General features: G+C 40.0%; 1 protein-coding gene across 1 annotated transcript in view; it reads right to left on the bottom strand.

Moving 5' to 3' along the window:
- The window catches only part of pot1 (protection of telomeres 1 homolog), a 70,704-nt gene extending 54,185 nt beyond the window's left edge, over positions 1-16,519 (bottom strand). The window contains exons 1-3 of the mRNA XM_069162422.1: positions 16,471-16,519; positions 2,666-2,799; positions 1,117-1,189 (exon numbers count right to left, since the gene is read on the bottom strand). Of these exons, the coding sequence (XP_069018523.1) occupies positions 1,117-1,189; positions 2,666-2,785 (193 nt within the window). The 5' untranslated portion in view covers positions 2,786-2,799; positions 16,471-16,519. The remainder of the gene's footprint in view (positions 1-1,116; positions 1,190-2,665; positions 2,800-16,470) is intronic.
- Positions 16,520-16,988: the final 469 nt, after the last annotated feature.

Below are 16,988 nucleotides of genomic sequence, written 5' to 3'. Positions count from 1 at the left end.
GGTCGACCACTTCTCGGGAGGGGAACATTACTCTTGAATTTCCTCCATTTGTACACAATCTGGTTGTCTTTTTCCTGCCTGCCGAGTTCCTCCGAAATCTCCTTTGTTCGTGCATTATAAACTTTCGCAAACATGTTGTGAAGCTAAGACTTTGTTAAATCCCTGTTCTAAAAATAAAACAGGCCGTCCACTCACACCTTATCATTTAATTATAAAAAAATAAAATAAAATTGAATTAGATTGATTTGAATTAAATTGACTGAACGAACCCGACCTGTTAGCAGCTAATCCAAAAGGTGCACCAACGTTTGGCAGATATGCAATATTGAATCATCAAATACATGAGTAAGTATAACAGTTTTTTTTCTTATTTGGCTGACCGAGTTCTCTCTATACTTTTAGGACTTGATTATGTATTCAGTCATATTTATGAATAATAGAAGAGTCAAACAGGTTTTTCCAAGTGGCCTTTGTAAAATTCCAAATGAAACACTATTGACCCATCATTGCTGAAAGATCCACTGTGAAAGTTCCTGAACCCTCAGACAGTAGTAACCCCAAGCACAGACTTGTTGGGGGGTAAAACAATCTCTTTGGAACTCCATTAGATGAGCCTTTTGAGAAAAAGTCTTGTGGTAGAATTGTGAATCTAGATGTTTGGTTGAATGCAAACATTGGGCATCCCTGGGAAAATGAGCCTTTCTTCAGGTGTTAATGCACTGAACTAAGAAATAGAAGAAGAAAAACCTGAATTATCAAGACCTGCGGTCAAGAATTGCAATTAGGAAGTGTGAGTTGATGACAATTCCAAAAGTGATCAATTCTGAACCCTCTCTAAAATTCAACCCCATGGTTATACTTAACAAACATGGGATCCTCTGCGCAACAGAGAGCAGATCTACACTGAGTTGCTGCCGACAAAGCAGGGAAAGGTTATTAAAAAAATAGAATGCAAATAAAATGCAAGCTCAGGTGAACTGTGGAAGTGAAGTCAAGATAAATAATGATTTCAAACTTGTTTCTAACACAAAGAACACAGAAAGTAGCTGCCTGGACCAAAACCAGGTGCAAACAGCTACCTGTGAAACAGAGAAAAAAAAAGAGTTTGAATGTTACCTTGGATGACAGTCTTCAGAATAAAGTTGCCAGTTGATAACGACACCAATGGTCCTTTATGAACCACTTTCCCCTATAAATGGAAAAAACTATTTGAAGAAAAACTGAAAAGCATTTAGCTCCGACTGAAGCTCTGCAACATTTCACTAAGGGCCTGTCAACCAATCAAAGCCCCGTCAAAAAAATAAGCAGTGTTGATAAGTGCCTTAGGGAAATGAGCTGCAAGACGCATGGTGATTATTCTGCTGCATTGGTTTTCATAAGTATATTCCAGCATTCTAATCAAGAACATGAAAATAGGCACACATATTTATATATATAAAAAAAAAGAAGAGAAGAGAAGAGAAGAGAAGAGAAGAGAAGAGAAGAGAAGAGAAGAGAAGAGAAGAGAAGAGAAGAGAAGAGAAGAGAAGAGAAGGAAGTGTGGTGGATGTGAACAGAAGGAGTTAGCTGCAAGATGAATGCACAGGATGAAAAAAACATGGATATCAGTGCAGGGAAATATCAGACAAACAGAAAAATCATTGAAACTCTAGAGAAAAGGTTTGGCACATGGCGGGTTGCACAAAACATAAATTCCAATTTAAAGTGGGTGTATTAGCATGAAAGCTTCCAAAAACAATGTTACCAAAGCATCAAAACACTGTCTGTTAAAATAGGTGGACTGTAAACAATGCAGCAATAAAAACACTGACACAACATTAAGACTACTAATTTGACCTTAAAGTTTCTGTGCTTCATGATGTACGTGGGATATTGAGAACTGCATAACCATCATAGGACTGTGCACAGAGACTGTATTGAGCACAGCTAAAGCTGAAACTACCAGAGATATGGTAATTTTTTTCTAAGGCAGGTTGATTTGAAAAAAAGGCATTGGTTTGTTAGTGGCAGGGTTAAACATAACCAATGTCCCGGGGCAATCCCCCCCCCCAAAAAAAAAGTGTCAATTCCCCCTATGTGAAGCATGAAAGAGGGGGAATTCCCTCCCTAGTTTTAAGAGTGAAATGCAGGCCCCACCACTGATGAAAGGACAATATTGAAATATTGTGACCATACTTAATAAATCATCCCAAAGGTTGAAGAAAGGGTACAAAAAGGTCCACAACTGAAGCAATGAAAAGTAAGTTGTTACTTTTAGAATATTAAAGAGAATTTTATCTTAGATCTACTGAGGTTACCCATAAGCAAATCAAGAACTAAAAGGAGTCCAATGAAGAGATTTTAGAAAAGGAGTAATGTGAGCTCTTCTTTTTCTGAGGTTAAAACCCTTGGAGCAGTGTTCTGTGTAAGCTGCAACCAATCGTTAGACCTTCTGGATAGACCTGGGAACAAAGTATTGTATTTGTCAAGTCTATGGGTGATAAAAGCATGCCAAGCTTCTCTGCAACTCTGGGAGCAAAGAAAGGTATAACCTTGGCAATGCTCTTTAAATGCTTTCCGAGTTATCTCCCCTCCATGTGGCTGGAGAGTAAGATCGGAGTGTAGAGTCTGACAGTAGACTCAATGCAGAGAAAATGAAAAGCCTCTACGATTGCTGTAAACAAACCTTGACGATTCTGTTGGTGGAGTCTGTGCTGGTGCTGATGAGTGAGATGGGGATCCTGGTCAGGTGCGCTGGTACCTGGGTGCCTGGCCCTACGCCCTCCGACAGCACGTGGACGGGCATGACATCAAGTTGACCTCAGAGACACAAATCAAAAAATGAGATTCTGTCAGAGATTCAGTTCTGTACCAACACAACAAGGTGACAAATAGTTGGAATCCAATCTGCCACCGAGGAAATATCTGAAGACGTTCGGCTCGTGTTCATCTCCTGGACAGCAGTGAATGTCTGTGGTTTTAGGCCTTAATCTCGCATCTAAAAGCACAGTTAAACACGACTGCTCACAGACATGGAGCCAACCTGTGATCTCTGCTCCACTCGATCTGTCGTCCACCACAGACGATTCATTACCAGGATAAACCTCTGACAGGAAACACCAGATCCATGTCGACAGCACAGCAGGAGGGTTAAAGTCTGCGAGGCGTTTCAGTGAGAAACCGAGGAAAGTGTTGGCCATGTTCCCAGCTGGTAGCACGTTGCTTCCTGTCAGTGCTCGTTAGTTTGATTTCAGGCAGATTTGACTGCCGAGTCCCTCGATGGTACCTCGCCGACCGAGGACAACAGAGTGGGAACAGCCTGCGAGGCAGACGAGTTGTTCATTCGACCGTACAGTCAGCCACTCAGTCAGGCAGAAAACCCAACCAGGAAAAAAAATAAAAGTAAAAAATCAAATAAATCTCTCATTGAGACCGAAGGGGAGGAGCCAGAGGCCTGAATTGGAGCAGGATGAGTGACTCATTCATGAGTTCAGAGCGACTCTGTGGTTAACATGCTCACCTACACCTTCATCGGGCCGGGCTCTGGAGCTGCAAGCTCATCTAACAGCTCAGTTCAAACACCAACATCAGGTCATTCGGATTATTGCATAATCTCGTTAGTGGCTATACACAGAGTTTATGGAAAAACTGTTGAGTATCAAAAGGTGATATCATATGTCACATCAGGATGATTCACAAACATAAGGCAGTTTTTAATTGAAATCAAAACACTGTTCATTTGGCTGAGAGAGAGCAAGTTTAGACAAAGCATAAGAATACACCAAATGCAAGTGAATAAAGACAATATTTCAATCCTTCTGACAATCTATGTCATTCACAAAGAAAATGCTGCAAGTAAGTAAACCTAAGTTGTCAAATTTGATATCGAGACAATGGTACATGCTGCTCGCAGTGCTCCACACCGGCAGCGTGTCATCAGTGGTCCAGGGCTGCAGGTGCTACCATCGAATCGGGGAGTTCTTCTTTGATAATAGCCATCAGTGGTGAATACTTGTGTGTGTGTGCGTGTGTGTGTGTGTGCGTGTGTGCGAGGCGTGTGCTGCTCTAATCCGTTAATATGAACGCCAAAATGAAATGACACCACGCGGCAACAGGTAACGCAGGTAGCGTGTCCCAGACATTCAAATACTGAATCTCAGCGAGGAAAAGTATCTGTGAAACCAACAGCTCCCTCAAATCTGCATCTCCACAGCAGTCGCCTCGCCTCTCTGCATTCTGCTGGCAAAAACACGATAAAATCTCGACACCTGGACCTGCAGGTTCTTATCTACACACAGGGCAGCCAGCTGAGATGTAGTGCCCTGCTGCTGGCACGTCAGTCATCCTCAGACTCAGCTGAGAGGAGAAGCCCCCCCATCCCCCCTGACACCGGCAGCATGTCACCAGTGGTTCAGGGCTGCAGGTGCTACCATCGAATCGGGGAGTTCCTCTTTGATAATGGCCATCAGCGGTGAATACTTTAAGGTCCGACAGGTGATGAGTTGTCACCAAAAAAGCAGGCACGTGGTTTTATTTTAGACTCGTATAAAAGGAGACGCACAGACACACAGTTACTCACACCAAGCCAGAGCAGCGACAGGAAGGGATAGCTCCGCCCTTCACCTGGTGAAGTGTCGCTACAGCCTACACTGGGTTTTTGCTATGATTAAGTGCACGTGTGATCACAGATCATTTCCCTGTATATTTTAGCTGGGAACTGCCTGGGAACCACCTGCGTGTACAAATAGACGTTGGGTTTATTCTGTAGATTTAGTTTTTTGCGCTCTGTTAAATCTACATGATATATATCTTATTACACAATTATTTTTTTTTTACATTTTGTGAATCAATTCAGGCTCATAATTCCAGCAGCTGCCTGCTTCTGCTGTGAAAATTTAGCCTGGACTGTACTTAAAATACATTATGAAACCAATCATGCACTCAGGAGCCTAAAACCCACATAAAACTGCACTGTGTGTGTGTGTGTGTGTGTGTGTGTGTGTGTGTGTGTGTGTGTGCATGCGTGCGTGCGAGGCGTGTGCTGCTCTAATCCGTTAATATGAACGCCAAAATGAAATGACACCACGCGGCAACAGGTAACGCAGGTAGCGTGTCCCAGGCATTCAAATACTGAATCTCAGCGAGGAAAAGTATCTGTGAAACCAACAGCTCCCTCAAATCTGCATCTCTACAGCAGTCGCCTCGCCTCTCTGCATTCTGCTGGCAAAAACACGATAAAATCTCGACACCTGGACCTGCAGGTTCTTATCTACACACAGGGCAGCCAGCTGAGATGTAGTGCCCTGCTGCTGGCACGTCAGTCATCCTCAGACTCAGCTGAGAGGCGAACCCCCCACCCCCACACAGAGCAACACCACAGAGCCCACCAGTAGGCTGTAAACGGTTGGCTGATCCCCCACAGTGGGACAGCAGCTGATCCGTGACCAAATGTCAGCCGGGCCACCCCAAGCAGACGGCCGCTTCCCCGTTCCTCCAAGCATCACTGAAACCCACCGCTCAGCTGCTCCGGGACACTCATTAACTCTGAGGGTCAAGTTCATCAAATGTTCATGATGGCAGGAGAGGCTGCGTAGGGACACGGGATCGGTTTCCTAATACGAGCTCACTGCTGAACCGTGGCCACAGCACAACAGTGAGGACTACGGACCACACACACTAAAATATGACCGACTTGTGTCCCCTCAGAGGACAAAGTGGCCTACTGAAGCATGACTAAGCCAAACACTGCATCCCAACCAGCTAGGTAAGTGTAAATCAAAACTATTAATCCATTCAAATTTCATGCATTGATTCATATATTTTATTAAAAAACGTATTCCAAATCTCTGATTGCATCTTTTGTATGTTCAGTATCAATTATTTTGGACTGTCAAAAACAAAAAAAATATTAGAACTCATCAAACAATATTGCTGTTTGTTTTAATATCCATCAAACCAAACTAACTGAAAAGCAATGTTCGAAGCATTTTGGATTTGAAACCATGGATCGAAACATCGAGAGGGTATAGCCGTATGCCGACCTTGTAAATTGTAACCAAGGATCTTGGGATAAGTATAAACTGTGGAAAAATCTAAATTGAAAACAAATGTAAAATAGTTTGCAAGATTTCATGATGAATTCCAAATTCATGGGGTACTGTGAGAAATTGTTGATTTAAAGCTCATTGTTTAGCAACTTTAGTTTTGGCCCACTCTCCCTGCATCATATTCGGAAGTCAACTGTTTTCAGCACATTCATTTTGAAATACATGAATTACAACAGTGTTAAAAACAGTGTTTATCTTTGGTTCAAAGGCTCAAAAAGAGAAACTGTCCTCATATAATATACACTTGGACTCAACCCAAGACAGATAGTCTGGGAGGGATTTTTGACTCAATTTCAAAGCTTATGTGCCACAAAAACAGCACCATGTCAAGAACATGGCTATTTCTCTCTGGCCAACACAGAGAGCCTGACGCATGTTTATAAAACTATCAGGTAAGACTAACCAGTTTCTTTCTCGCCTACCAAAGAATACAATACTTCAGCTACAATTAATTTGAAATTTTACAGCGCAAATTAAACACATTTTAAAGTCTTTACACTGGTTACCTCTTAAGTTTTGGTATTGATTTTATAATTGTTTTTATTAGTTCGTAAGGCACAACATGGGTTATGAGCTCAGAGCCTATGGTTCCTTTTTTTTTTTGTAGCCGTTCCTCAAAGAAGAACAACATTTCTGGTGACGCTGCCTTTAGCTCTTACGCTCTGAGACATTAGAACAGCCTCCTGAAGGATTATGGAAGAGTTGAAAATACTGAAAGAAGAAAAAACATGAAGACACAAATATAACATTTGTGTTTGTTTTACAAACTAATCAGATATGTGTCATTGGGTGGCACAGTCAGAGGACAAACAAAGTCATGAGCTACCAGAAACAGCTCTGCGCTAAAGCACTTCCAGACCCGCCATCAATGTAAAAGAAACTAAACTTTTGTATTTAATTGCTGTTTTACAATCTCCAATATTCCAACGTACACTCATTAATTATGGACAGAGGTGAATTTCAACACACAGCTCAGCTCTGCCAGCTGAAGGTTACATTTTCTACAACATAAAACTCCAGCTGACACAGGCGCACACTCCAGCAGTTTCACCTAAGGTAAACATAAATAAAAAAATAAAAAAAATTATTCACACAGCTCAGCAGGTGATTCCAGGGGTTTTTTATCAGGTCAGAAGCAGCTTGCGAGTGCCGAGCGGAGAGTGTGTTGAGGGGGAGCCGCACTGCGGCGCTCAAAGAACCCCCATTTATTAAAAAGGTTTAAAACCACACTTCAGGCAATGAGTCTCGGGCTCTCTGAGGACGGGAGAAGGAAACCACAACAAACAGAAAGACAGACAGACCCGGGGCACATCTGTCCCCGTTTTACAATTCCTCTCCAGCACAGAAAAAAAAAAAAGCACTACCATCTCTTCCTGCACAGCCATGAGCCCATTACCTGTTTCCAGACCTCTGAAACAGTAAGCATAGTTTAAACGTGATTCAATCAATATTTTGAGAATAAACTAAATCCAAAAGTATAATTACTAGTAGTACTAGTTGTATGCCTCTGCTAACCACTCAGGTTGTGGTTAACATGCATATCTATCCAAACTCGGGTAGATGTTGCTGCAAAGAATCTATAAATTCTGAAATGTGGATGCTTAACAGGCAAATCCAACCCCAAAGATCTATAAAATCACACCAGGGAGTAATAAATGTGAAATATGGTCTCAATCTCACCTACTGCTCCGTTGTAATGTTGAATAATAGAAAGAAAAGAATAATCATCTCTTTTTTTCTAATAGATATTTGTCTGAAAGGTTGTCATGAAATATTGAGTTATGACCACAAACCTCAGAGTTACCTTTGACCACCAAATTCTATTCAGTTCATCCAACTAAATGTCAGAACCAAATCTTTAAAAAAAAAAAAAATCCCCTCAGGGCGATCATGAGATGTACAATTCAAAACAATGATACTGACGGACCCAAGGTCACATTGACCTTTGACCTTCTTTATGGACATGAATGGTCAATATCAGTATATTGCAAATATATATTGAAACTCTACGTTGATTAGTAAGAGAGACTTGATGCTGATAGTATCATTGCTTTGTTGGAGTTACAATGAATGTTGACCAGAATCAACTTTAGAAGGAAGTAATATATATATATTTGTCTTTCCTTTTCATGTTGTTTTATCTGATTTATCATTAGAGAAGGCTTAGATACAAGATTCAGTTCAGCGGAGGCACTGGAGGAGGCACAATAATACACACCGCCTGTGCAGTGGAGATACGTTTTATCCATGCATCCCCACAAATCTTATCTCCCGACCCCAGGGTTGAAAAAAAAAAAAAAAAGGTTGAAAAGCTGTATTTTTTGTAAACTGGAGGAGTTCCCTGTGCTTTGGGAATCAGACGAATCCTCCCAGAAGGCAGAGCGAGATGAGCCTTTCACCGACAGCACAGATACACGGAGTTCAGTAATAAAAATATCAATGCTGCACACAGAGAAACAGGACTGCAGTAAGCTGTTCATTAAAAATGGGTTTAGTTATACATTTTAAACCCATTAAGGCTGAAAATTGATAATCAAAAGTACCAATTCAATTCAACTTTATTTATATAGCGCCAAATCACAACATATGTTATTTCATGGCACTTAACACATTAAAGTCCTTACAGCAAGACTTTACAATATTATACAGAGAAACCCAACAATTCAACAATTCCCACAAAATGCCAATACAGGCACAGATACTGTTATTGATAAAAGCCTAAAGATATCGATCCCTAGTCACCACTCAGTGGATTCAAATGACTTGCAATCACTTCTGGTTGATCAGTAAAACACAACAATAAAATAACTTTCATTTTGATGAGGCCAATTGCATTCACGTACATCTCATCTCATCACATTCACCAGTTTGAAAAGCAAACCTCTAAAAACTTCTCTTTGGGGCACAGGATGAAAAAAATATGACCGTGATGCAAGTTGCTGTGCTGAACTCCGTGTGGTTTAGTAAAGATGACCAGAAGTTGATGAGCTTCTAGGGAAATATCACCCCACTGGAATAATTACTGCCACTCAAATATAATGTCCCTTTTCGGTGAGCTGTCAGAATTTTCTTCCAAACCAGTGATTCCCATACATAGGCACTACTAGGGCAACCCGCCTAAGTAGATCAAAATGACTCCAATTGAAGAGGATCTCCTGGGTTGACTGGTCCTGGTGCAGCACCACGACACGCACGGAGCCCAGAGAAGCCGTAGCCTCCGTTAGTAAGCTTCCTGAGTTTTGTCGCTTGATCAAAATGTGCACCCGAGTCGGACATGCTTTTTGTGAGCGGCGGTCCGGGTGTGTCTGCAATTTCTTTATGCACCTAAAACTTGAGCAGAGAGCGCGCATCGAAGTTTGTGACGGATTACTGGAGAACAGAGAAGCAGCGGGGAGCCAAATCCAGTGAGTAGGCGTGGTGGGGAGCGACGATCGTGCTGTTGTGGGCGATTGCGCCGTGAGCGGGAGCGTCTTCATTTTGCAAAGAACCCAGTTGCCAGTTCAGGTTATTTGCACTGAATGTTTTCCCTTCAGTCGAACCCAGAACATCGCAGTAGAGCTCGTTGTGGAGAGTCTAAACCCAGTGGAACGAATTCACAGTGCACAACATTCAGTCCCACGGAAATACGACTCGTTCGCTCAAAACAGTTTGCCCGGCTCATTTCCTCATTGCCATAGACTTCCTGAAGCATTTTAAGGGTCTCCGTTGCCGATATCCAGAGTTATACACAAAAATTAAAGTGCATCGTGTGATCATGCGCCAGCAGGAGCAGTCTTGGAACTGATCCACCCTCATATATTTTGGGAGTCAGATCTGAAAAGACTGCAACAAGAAACAACATTAAAATAGGGCTTTCGCTCTATCAGTGCTCGGGCCATTATTGTCTGTAAAGAACCGAGGAAAATCAAACAAATCAATTAAAAGAACCCCCCAATTTATTTCTGTATACTGTTATGACCGGCATGCAGGGAGACAATTGAACAACACAGATGCTGAAGTCCTCGTCCACTCAGTGAACATTGCTGTCTATTAACTGTCTGGTTTAGCAAGCAACCTGAGGGTAATTACACGTTCCTCCAACAATATCAAATCTGAGGAACTGATGAACTGATGAGCGCCACTTGCTCTGAGCATAAACACATTTTAGTGGTGACAGGAAACACTGAAAGAATTGCTGGACTGATAAAATTGGTGCAACAGTATCCGTGGACATCTGTTCCAGCTGAGCAGCTTCAGATATTTATCACACATTACATGTTTCAGTTGTGAATAGAATAGGGTAATGTAAGTTTTATATCTATTCAATAGGTTATTTTGTTGAATGCCACAACAATTCTAAGCAAGTAAAAAAAAGTGGGTCCAATTTTATTTTTTATTTGTTACATGTGTCCAACAAACCCAATATGATAAAAAATGTTGTCCTCCATTTAAACCTTCCACATTTAATCAATCATTACACAGCGACAGTCAGAAGCTCTGGAATTTTAAATCATTGTTTTGTGCCATGTTATTTCTGCATATTTTCACTGATTTATTACAATACATACTAACAGTGAAGCTCCCTTTGGATTTTTATTTTTTATTTTTATTTTTTATATATATATATATGTTTTGTTTTAGATTAAACAAAAATATCTGATAATAACTTTTCAGTGAGTCTGGATAATTTTGTTAATAGGCTCTTGTGGCACAAACTGAGAAAATGCTGAGAGATCTCAGTGTTTCCCGCAGGGTGAGAACGTGTTTGTGGTGGCGGGCGGTGTGATTGATGATTGTGCAGACACTCATGCAGTTTAGAGGGAAAGAGTGTAACCAGTTTACGGATGTCCCCTAAAAGCATGCATATGTAAACTATCGCCAGCTATGCAGCTGTGCACATAGAAGCATCTAGTCGCCAATGCAGAGCGACTGAGAAAGATGTTTGGCCACAAATGATTTGTTTGAAAAGAGTGAAATAAGGCGTCGTGATGTAATATTTACCAAAGGCGAAACCGAGGGTTTTTTAACAATCTAAGCAGTCTGATGAAAAGGCAGCTTTGTCAGTTTGTTTACTGCTCCTTTAGTCCATCTTAATATGTCTAATAGCACTGAAGCAGGAAATCGCAAGCAAACTGTCCAAAACATACCCCAGTTGTTGTTGTTGGTGTTTTTTTTAACTTGGAGTATTGTTTTCTCCATTAAAAGTAGAAAGCCCCCATTTCTTCTCACAGCCAGTTTTTCTGTAGCGAACCTTTTTTTTCCCCAATAACAGTAGTAGACTGAGGTGCATCTCAATGTCATCATTCTGTAATTCAGTAAATAAAAATAAATTGAAGTGTTGGTGAATTAAAGTGAATTAAAAAGGGTTAAATTATTTTATGGTAAAACCATCACTGTATTTAATTCAGTTTCAGTGACTCATCAATTATGGATTTTTGATTATGAATGTGGCCAAATTCAGGTTAAGAAAATTGTTTTAAATTTGCATCCCTCGTTCAAGACAGTATTTTGTCATTTCCTAGACATTTTTATATATTTTTCTAAAATTGATTTAAAAAAAATAAAAAAATAACAATGAAATACTCACGTATTCAAAATAAATCAATGGAGAAAATTCAGAAATTATTAGTATAAATTGCCATGTCAAAAAATCAAGTGAGACAGCAGAATATGTGAATTAATCCGCCCTGCAAAACATCAACCAATCAGGATAGAGCAAGGCGTGGGGGAAAACATGCATGTCAGATGAGAGTGATGGCTGTTTTCTGATGCTGCCTTGTAGGGTTGTTTTTTTTCTCATCTCTGATAAACAGCGACTGTTTGTCAAAATCACTAACTGTCCTCTCTTCGTTCAGCCAATGCCCGGAGCATTTGCCAACACAAAATCCTTATTTGCCCCACATTTGTATAATCTTTGTTTCTTTCACTTTTTGGTGAGAAAGAAGAAGAGAGTTTCAACAGAAGCCCCAAAAAAGAAAATAATAAATAAAATGGGTTATCAGAATCGATGGAGTGGGAGGAGTAAATTGTATGTACAGTGGAGGGGCTCTCTTGAGTTGCTGAATGAATTAGTATCTAACATACACTGACATTATTTATGATTCTGTGCCATTTTGAGATCAATATGAAGCAAATTAGTAGCATTGATCATGTTAAGTCGTGCGTAAACAGTCAGATTTCCTTGTCTTGTTTCTTATGCTGGAGCTGCATTCAGGTCAGATAAGTGCTCCGAGGGGCATGGCATTTCAGAAACACTGTGGAAACTGCCTCAGTTGGATCCACAGCATGATCTGACATACTAAAGTGCAATTGTATGAATACCTGCAGCACATTATGTTTGTTTCACTGGTTTTTGTGTAGAACTGAGCTGTGTGGGTGTTTCAGCCTCTTGCTGTGCAGACTCCCCTCGCTGCTCTGCCAGCCCCTTCACTGGGAAACCAGCAAGAGTCTAGATTCGCCTTTTTTTGTTTGTTTGTTTTAGTCCCACCAACAAGTGTTGTGGGACAAGTAAAAAAAAAAAAAAAAAAAAAGTGGCGGGTGACCTCTTTAATGCAGCAGCCACCAAGGCAAAAAAGGGAAAAATACCAAGGTGCAACAGCAACATGAAAGTAAAATGTGCTCAAACTCTCATACGGCTGTCCAGCAGGAGGTCGCCTGGGTCACATATTGTATGATCTATCCCTCAGCGAGCGGCTGCCACTTCAAAAGCATTGAGGGAGTGTGCTACTTTAAACTCACTGAGGCGGATGGAGAGGTGGAGACAGGATGAGTAAGTTCATAAATATTGGTCTGCAGCTCCAAGCAGGAGGAGCAGTGAGGAGTAAAATCCAGGAGCTGAAGGATCGGCGAGACAAAACCTGAGTAGTCATATCAGGTAACTGAGAAAATAGGTCAGTGAACTGCCTTTACTTTTTCCCCTGATATCATCATCAATGCAATTACTAGATCATGGATTAATGTATCTCCTTACACTAACTAGGAAGTCTTTTCTGCGTGATAAAACACTCCTGCTCATCTTTCACGAAGCCAAAACGAGCCTAATGTTCAGAACAAATCCCTTCCTCTAAATCCATTTCATTTTTGCTTCTGGAATTAAAAACCCTCTGTCCATTTCACTTGCTTCACTGCAAAAATCTGACTACAATTTGAAGAACAGATAAAACCAAAGTTTAGTTTTTTTTTTTTTTTTACTGCTGTTATACCACTTAGATTTAGTTTGAATAATATTGAAATAATTGAATAAATATACATCACTAGTAGCCACCAGTTGCCTGTGTTCCAGATACCGCTTTCCACCACCACCACCCCCCAACAAACAAAGAAAACAAACAAAGTCCTTGAGTCCTGAAATGACAATATTTTACCCAATACTTTACCCTGGATGCTGATAGACGTTGGTTGTAAATCTCTTTCCTCTCTGAACATGATTACACGAGGTGATTAAAGCATAGACCAGCCAGCAGTGGCCCTGTGCAACCCTCATTAGCTCACTTAATCTCACAATATCATAATTGGATGTAATATAACCTGATGACAGTGGCAAGTGAAACAAGTGAAAGCATGCACCGCAGTTAAAACCTAAATACATTTTTTTTTTTTTTTTAAACACCATGCTACACTTGACAAAGTCTGTTGCTGAAGCACCATAATAATCAGTGACAGCGCACCTTGACGCAGATGAAAATGTAATCGGTGACAGTGCAGTCGCATAATATTGTTTGTGCAGAGAAAAAGGAAAAAAAAAAATCACAATAGTCAAAATTTGTACTTTTATTTTTTGTGGGCGCACACTCGCTTTTTAATTCAATTTTTTTTTACAGAAATGTAGAGCACAGTGCTGTTAAGCTCCGCTTATTAAATTACATTGGCTTATGTCTTATCTTTAAAGAATTGGGGTATTCTCTATTAATGCTCATGTCCTGTTATGTGCCCTACATCACTGACTTCGAGCACCAAGTCAAGATGAGAGATTGAGGCAATGACATACAGACAAGACAACATTAAGAAAAAATTAACTAGACTACAGTATGTTATGCAAAATAATTAAATTCCTATTATGCAGATTGAAGAGTAATGTTTTAATTATTCTGAAATATGATTTAAAATATATAATTGTTTGTTTCAGTAAACTATATCATATTTAAAATAACTAATTGCACATCACAAACAAATTGATGGTTGAAGTAATGGGAGTTAATTATGGAAAAAAGGACAGAAAAGAACAAATAACTGGGAGAAAGAATGAGTAAACAGAAACCCAGTGGGTGATATGGGTCAAACAGAAAACAAATAGCTCATTAGTAAAATCACATATTAATATATATGGGTGATTCTTTTTTCATATAATTTTTGTTCAGTATATGTCAATTTTTTTTTATTTTTTTTTTGCTTGCATTGGTGCTTCATCTCAGCTACAACAACTCCTTCCTAAACACTGAAGTGTTATGTACAAGTTCAACACCAAAGACCTGTGATGTTTGGGGCATTTTCATTTAAGTCACAAAGCACTGGGCAATGCAATGGTACAGTGTAAAAGTGTAAAAAAGAGATACTCTATTGGTTCTTCTATAGATTCCATTCTATAGATTAATAAATAGATAAAAGTAGTCACTGTCCTGTTTGATATAATTGTGGGCACCACACTGAGCATGGACCAGAGAATGCAAAGTAGAGAGTTGACTCATATCAGAAAGAGAAATATGGACAAGCATGTCAAAGGTGAAAGTTCCATCTCCAAGCAGCTTGATGTTTCCAAGACTACAGTTGCAAACATAAAGACGAATCCAGGGGCAGTGGGATGGTAGCCAACCTCACTGCTGCAGCCACAAAAGGGAAAATCGACCCCATATTTGACAGAAGGATGGTTTAAATGATGAAAGAGTCATGGAAAACTTCCAAAGAGATGCAAGCTGAACTCCAAGGTCAGGATGAATCAGTGTTTGTGTTTGATCGCACCCCGAGTTGCTTTTTGAACAACAGTGGGCTCCATGGAAGACAAACCAGGAGGACTTCACCGTTGAAATATAAACATAAAAACACACTGGAATTTGCTAAAATACATATTGATGAGCCACGATGCTTCTGTAAGAATGTCCTCTGGACATACGAGATAAAACTGGAGCTTTTAGGCAAAGAAAAGAATGCCACTGTGAAAAAAAAGAGTAAGCTTGGTTCTGTTTTAGAGCGGCTTTGCTGCATTTGGCACCGTGTGCCTTGAATCCGTGTCGAGCACAATAACATTTCAAGACAATCTGCAGCAAAACGTGCTCCTCTGTCAGAAAGCTCTGTCTCAGTCACAGATCATTGGTCCTCCAACACGATGATCACCCAAAACACAAGGCTAAGATCTTCCAAGAATGGCTAAGAACAAAAACATTGGACTGGTTCTGAAGTCACGTTTTTGTGAGCACCGATCTAAATCCTATTACACATCTATGACAGAGTTGAAACATGCAGTCTGGACAAGATGCCTTCAAACCGCAGACAACTGAAGCCGTTTGATTTTCAGAGTGGAGCAAAACGTCCTGTTGACAGTCTCACTGAGTGCCATAAGCAAGGAGAAGAGATAGAAATATCATTCAAATCAGTATATGCCAATAAAACAAGTGTGGACCACATTCAAGTAGCATCTGAAGTACAATAGCAACTCTGATGATCCACCTGTTACCCTACGTGTCACGCTGTCTAAGTGGGAGCAGTAAACAACCAGCGTAAACAGTGACAACATAACACGTGTAACGTGTTCCTCTCCATCTGAACCGACGCAGTTGTTGTCCAGTTACTTAAGATATACAACAAGGTTCAGATCAAGTTACAGGACGTGCACTAGCTTATTAGCAACGTGGCTAACACTAAAACGAGAGCATGTTAGCCTAGCCTCCAGTTTAGCATGGTTTAGCAGCCCATAATTGTTTTAGTGCCTGTTTATTGAGAATGATATATTTCCCACTAAGAGTTGAAGTAAGATAAGTGGTAAGTAAGTAAACGAGGGAACGTATCGGCAAGCGAAATATATCATGTTCAGTCATTACAGGAATGTTAAGCCGAACTCCATTGCAAAATCCTTCGGTTTAAAATTGACTGACTTTCGGCAACAATATATTGAAGCCAAAACAAACTGTATATATTAATATTAATATATTGATTCTGTTGGTCATTTCGGCAAACATAAGTACGCACAACGCAGTACGTTAACTTGTCGGTGAGCAATGAAAAACACAACATGGGGGTTGTTTGTTATTTGTTTGGACCTGGCCACACACGCTCTGTGGAGGAGGAAGTCAACATTGCCGATGAACAAACTTCTACAAACAAATGAACGTAGTTTTTCATAGATGTAAAAAATCCAATAGAGATGAGAAGGAAGCGCAGCATTCAACGCTAGAAACAAAAGAGGAAAACTTACGGCTGCAGGAGTTTCTTTTCCCTCGCTTGGTTTCGAACTGCCAAGCTGTTGCAGTGGAGCGCATGCGTATGAGGAGACAGCGGTTACTGCTCGATTTTTTTATTTATTTTTTTTACTTTTTTTTTTTTTTTACTTTATTTAAATCAAATTCGGCAACTACAAAAAAAAAAAATTATTCGGAAGAAAGAAAACATTATAACCTAAGCTGTATTATTTTTTAAACACAAATCAGTAGAAACAACAGGACATAAATAAATAAAAGAACAGCAACAACAACAATAGTTAAATAAAATTTAAAAAAAAAAAAAAAAAAAAAAAACTCAGTAGAAACAACAGAAAATAAATAAATAAAAGGACAGCTTGTTCTGTCTCCAAATCTACTCTCATTAAATATTAATTATGTGATTCAGAGTCCTTTTCATCTATCCAACTTTGAAAAGATTCCTAAAAGGATCTAGGAAGCAAAAAACTAATATTCTAAAGTTGCAATATCAGAGTCACAAAAGAGAGTCTCAGTT

The sequence above is a fragment of the Embiotoca jacksoni genome, unplaced genomic scaffold (genome assembly GCF_022577435.1).
Source record: "Embiotoca jacksoni isolate LCO1_2020_lvr unplaced genomic scaffold, fEmbJac1.0.p SCAF_3, whole genome shotgun sequence".
In the NCBI taxonomy this organism is placed as follows: Eukaryota; Metazoa; Chordata; class Actinopteri; family Embiotocidae; genus Embiotoca; species Embiotoca jacksoni.
Note: the sequence above shows the minus strand (reverse complement) of the source record. Positions and strands in the feature narration are given on the sequence as shown.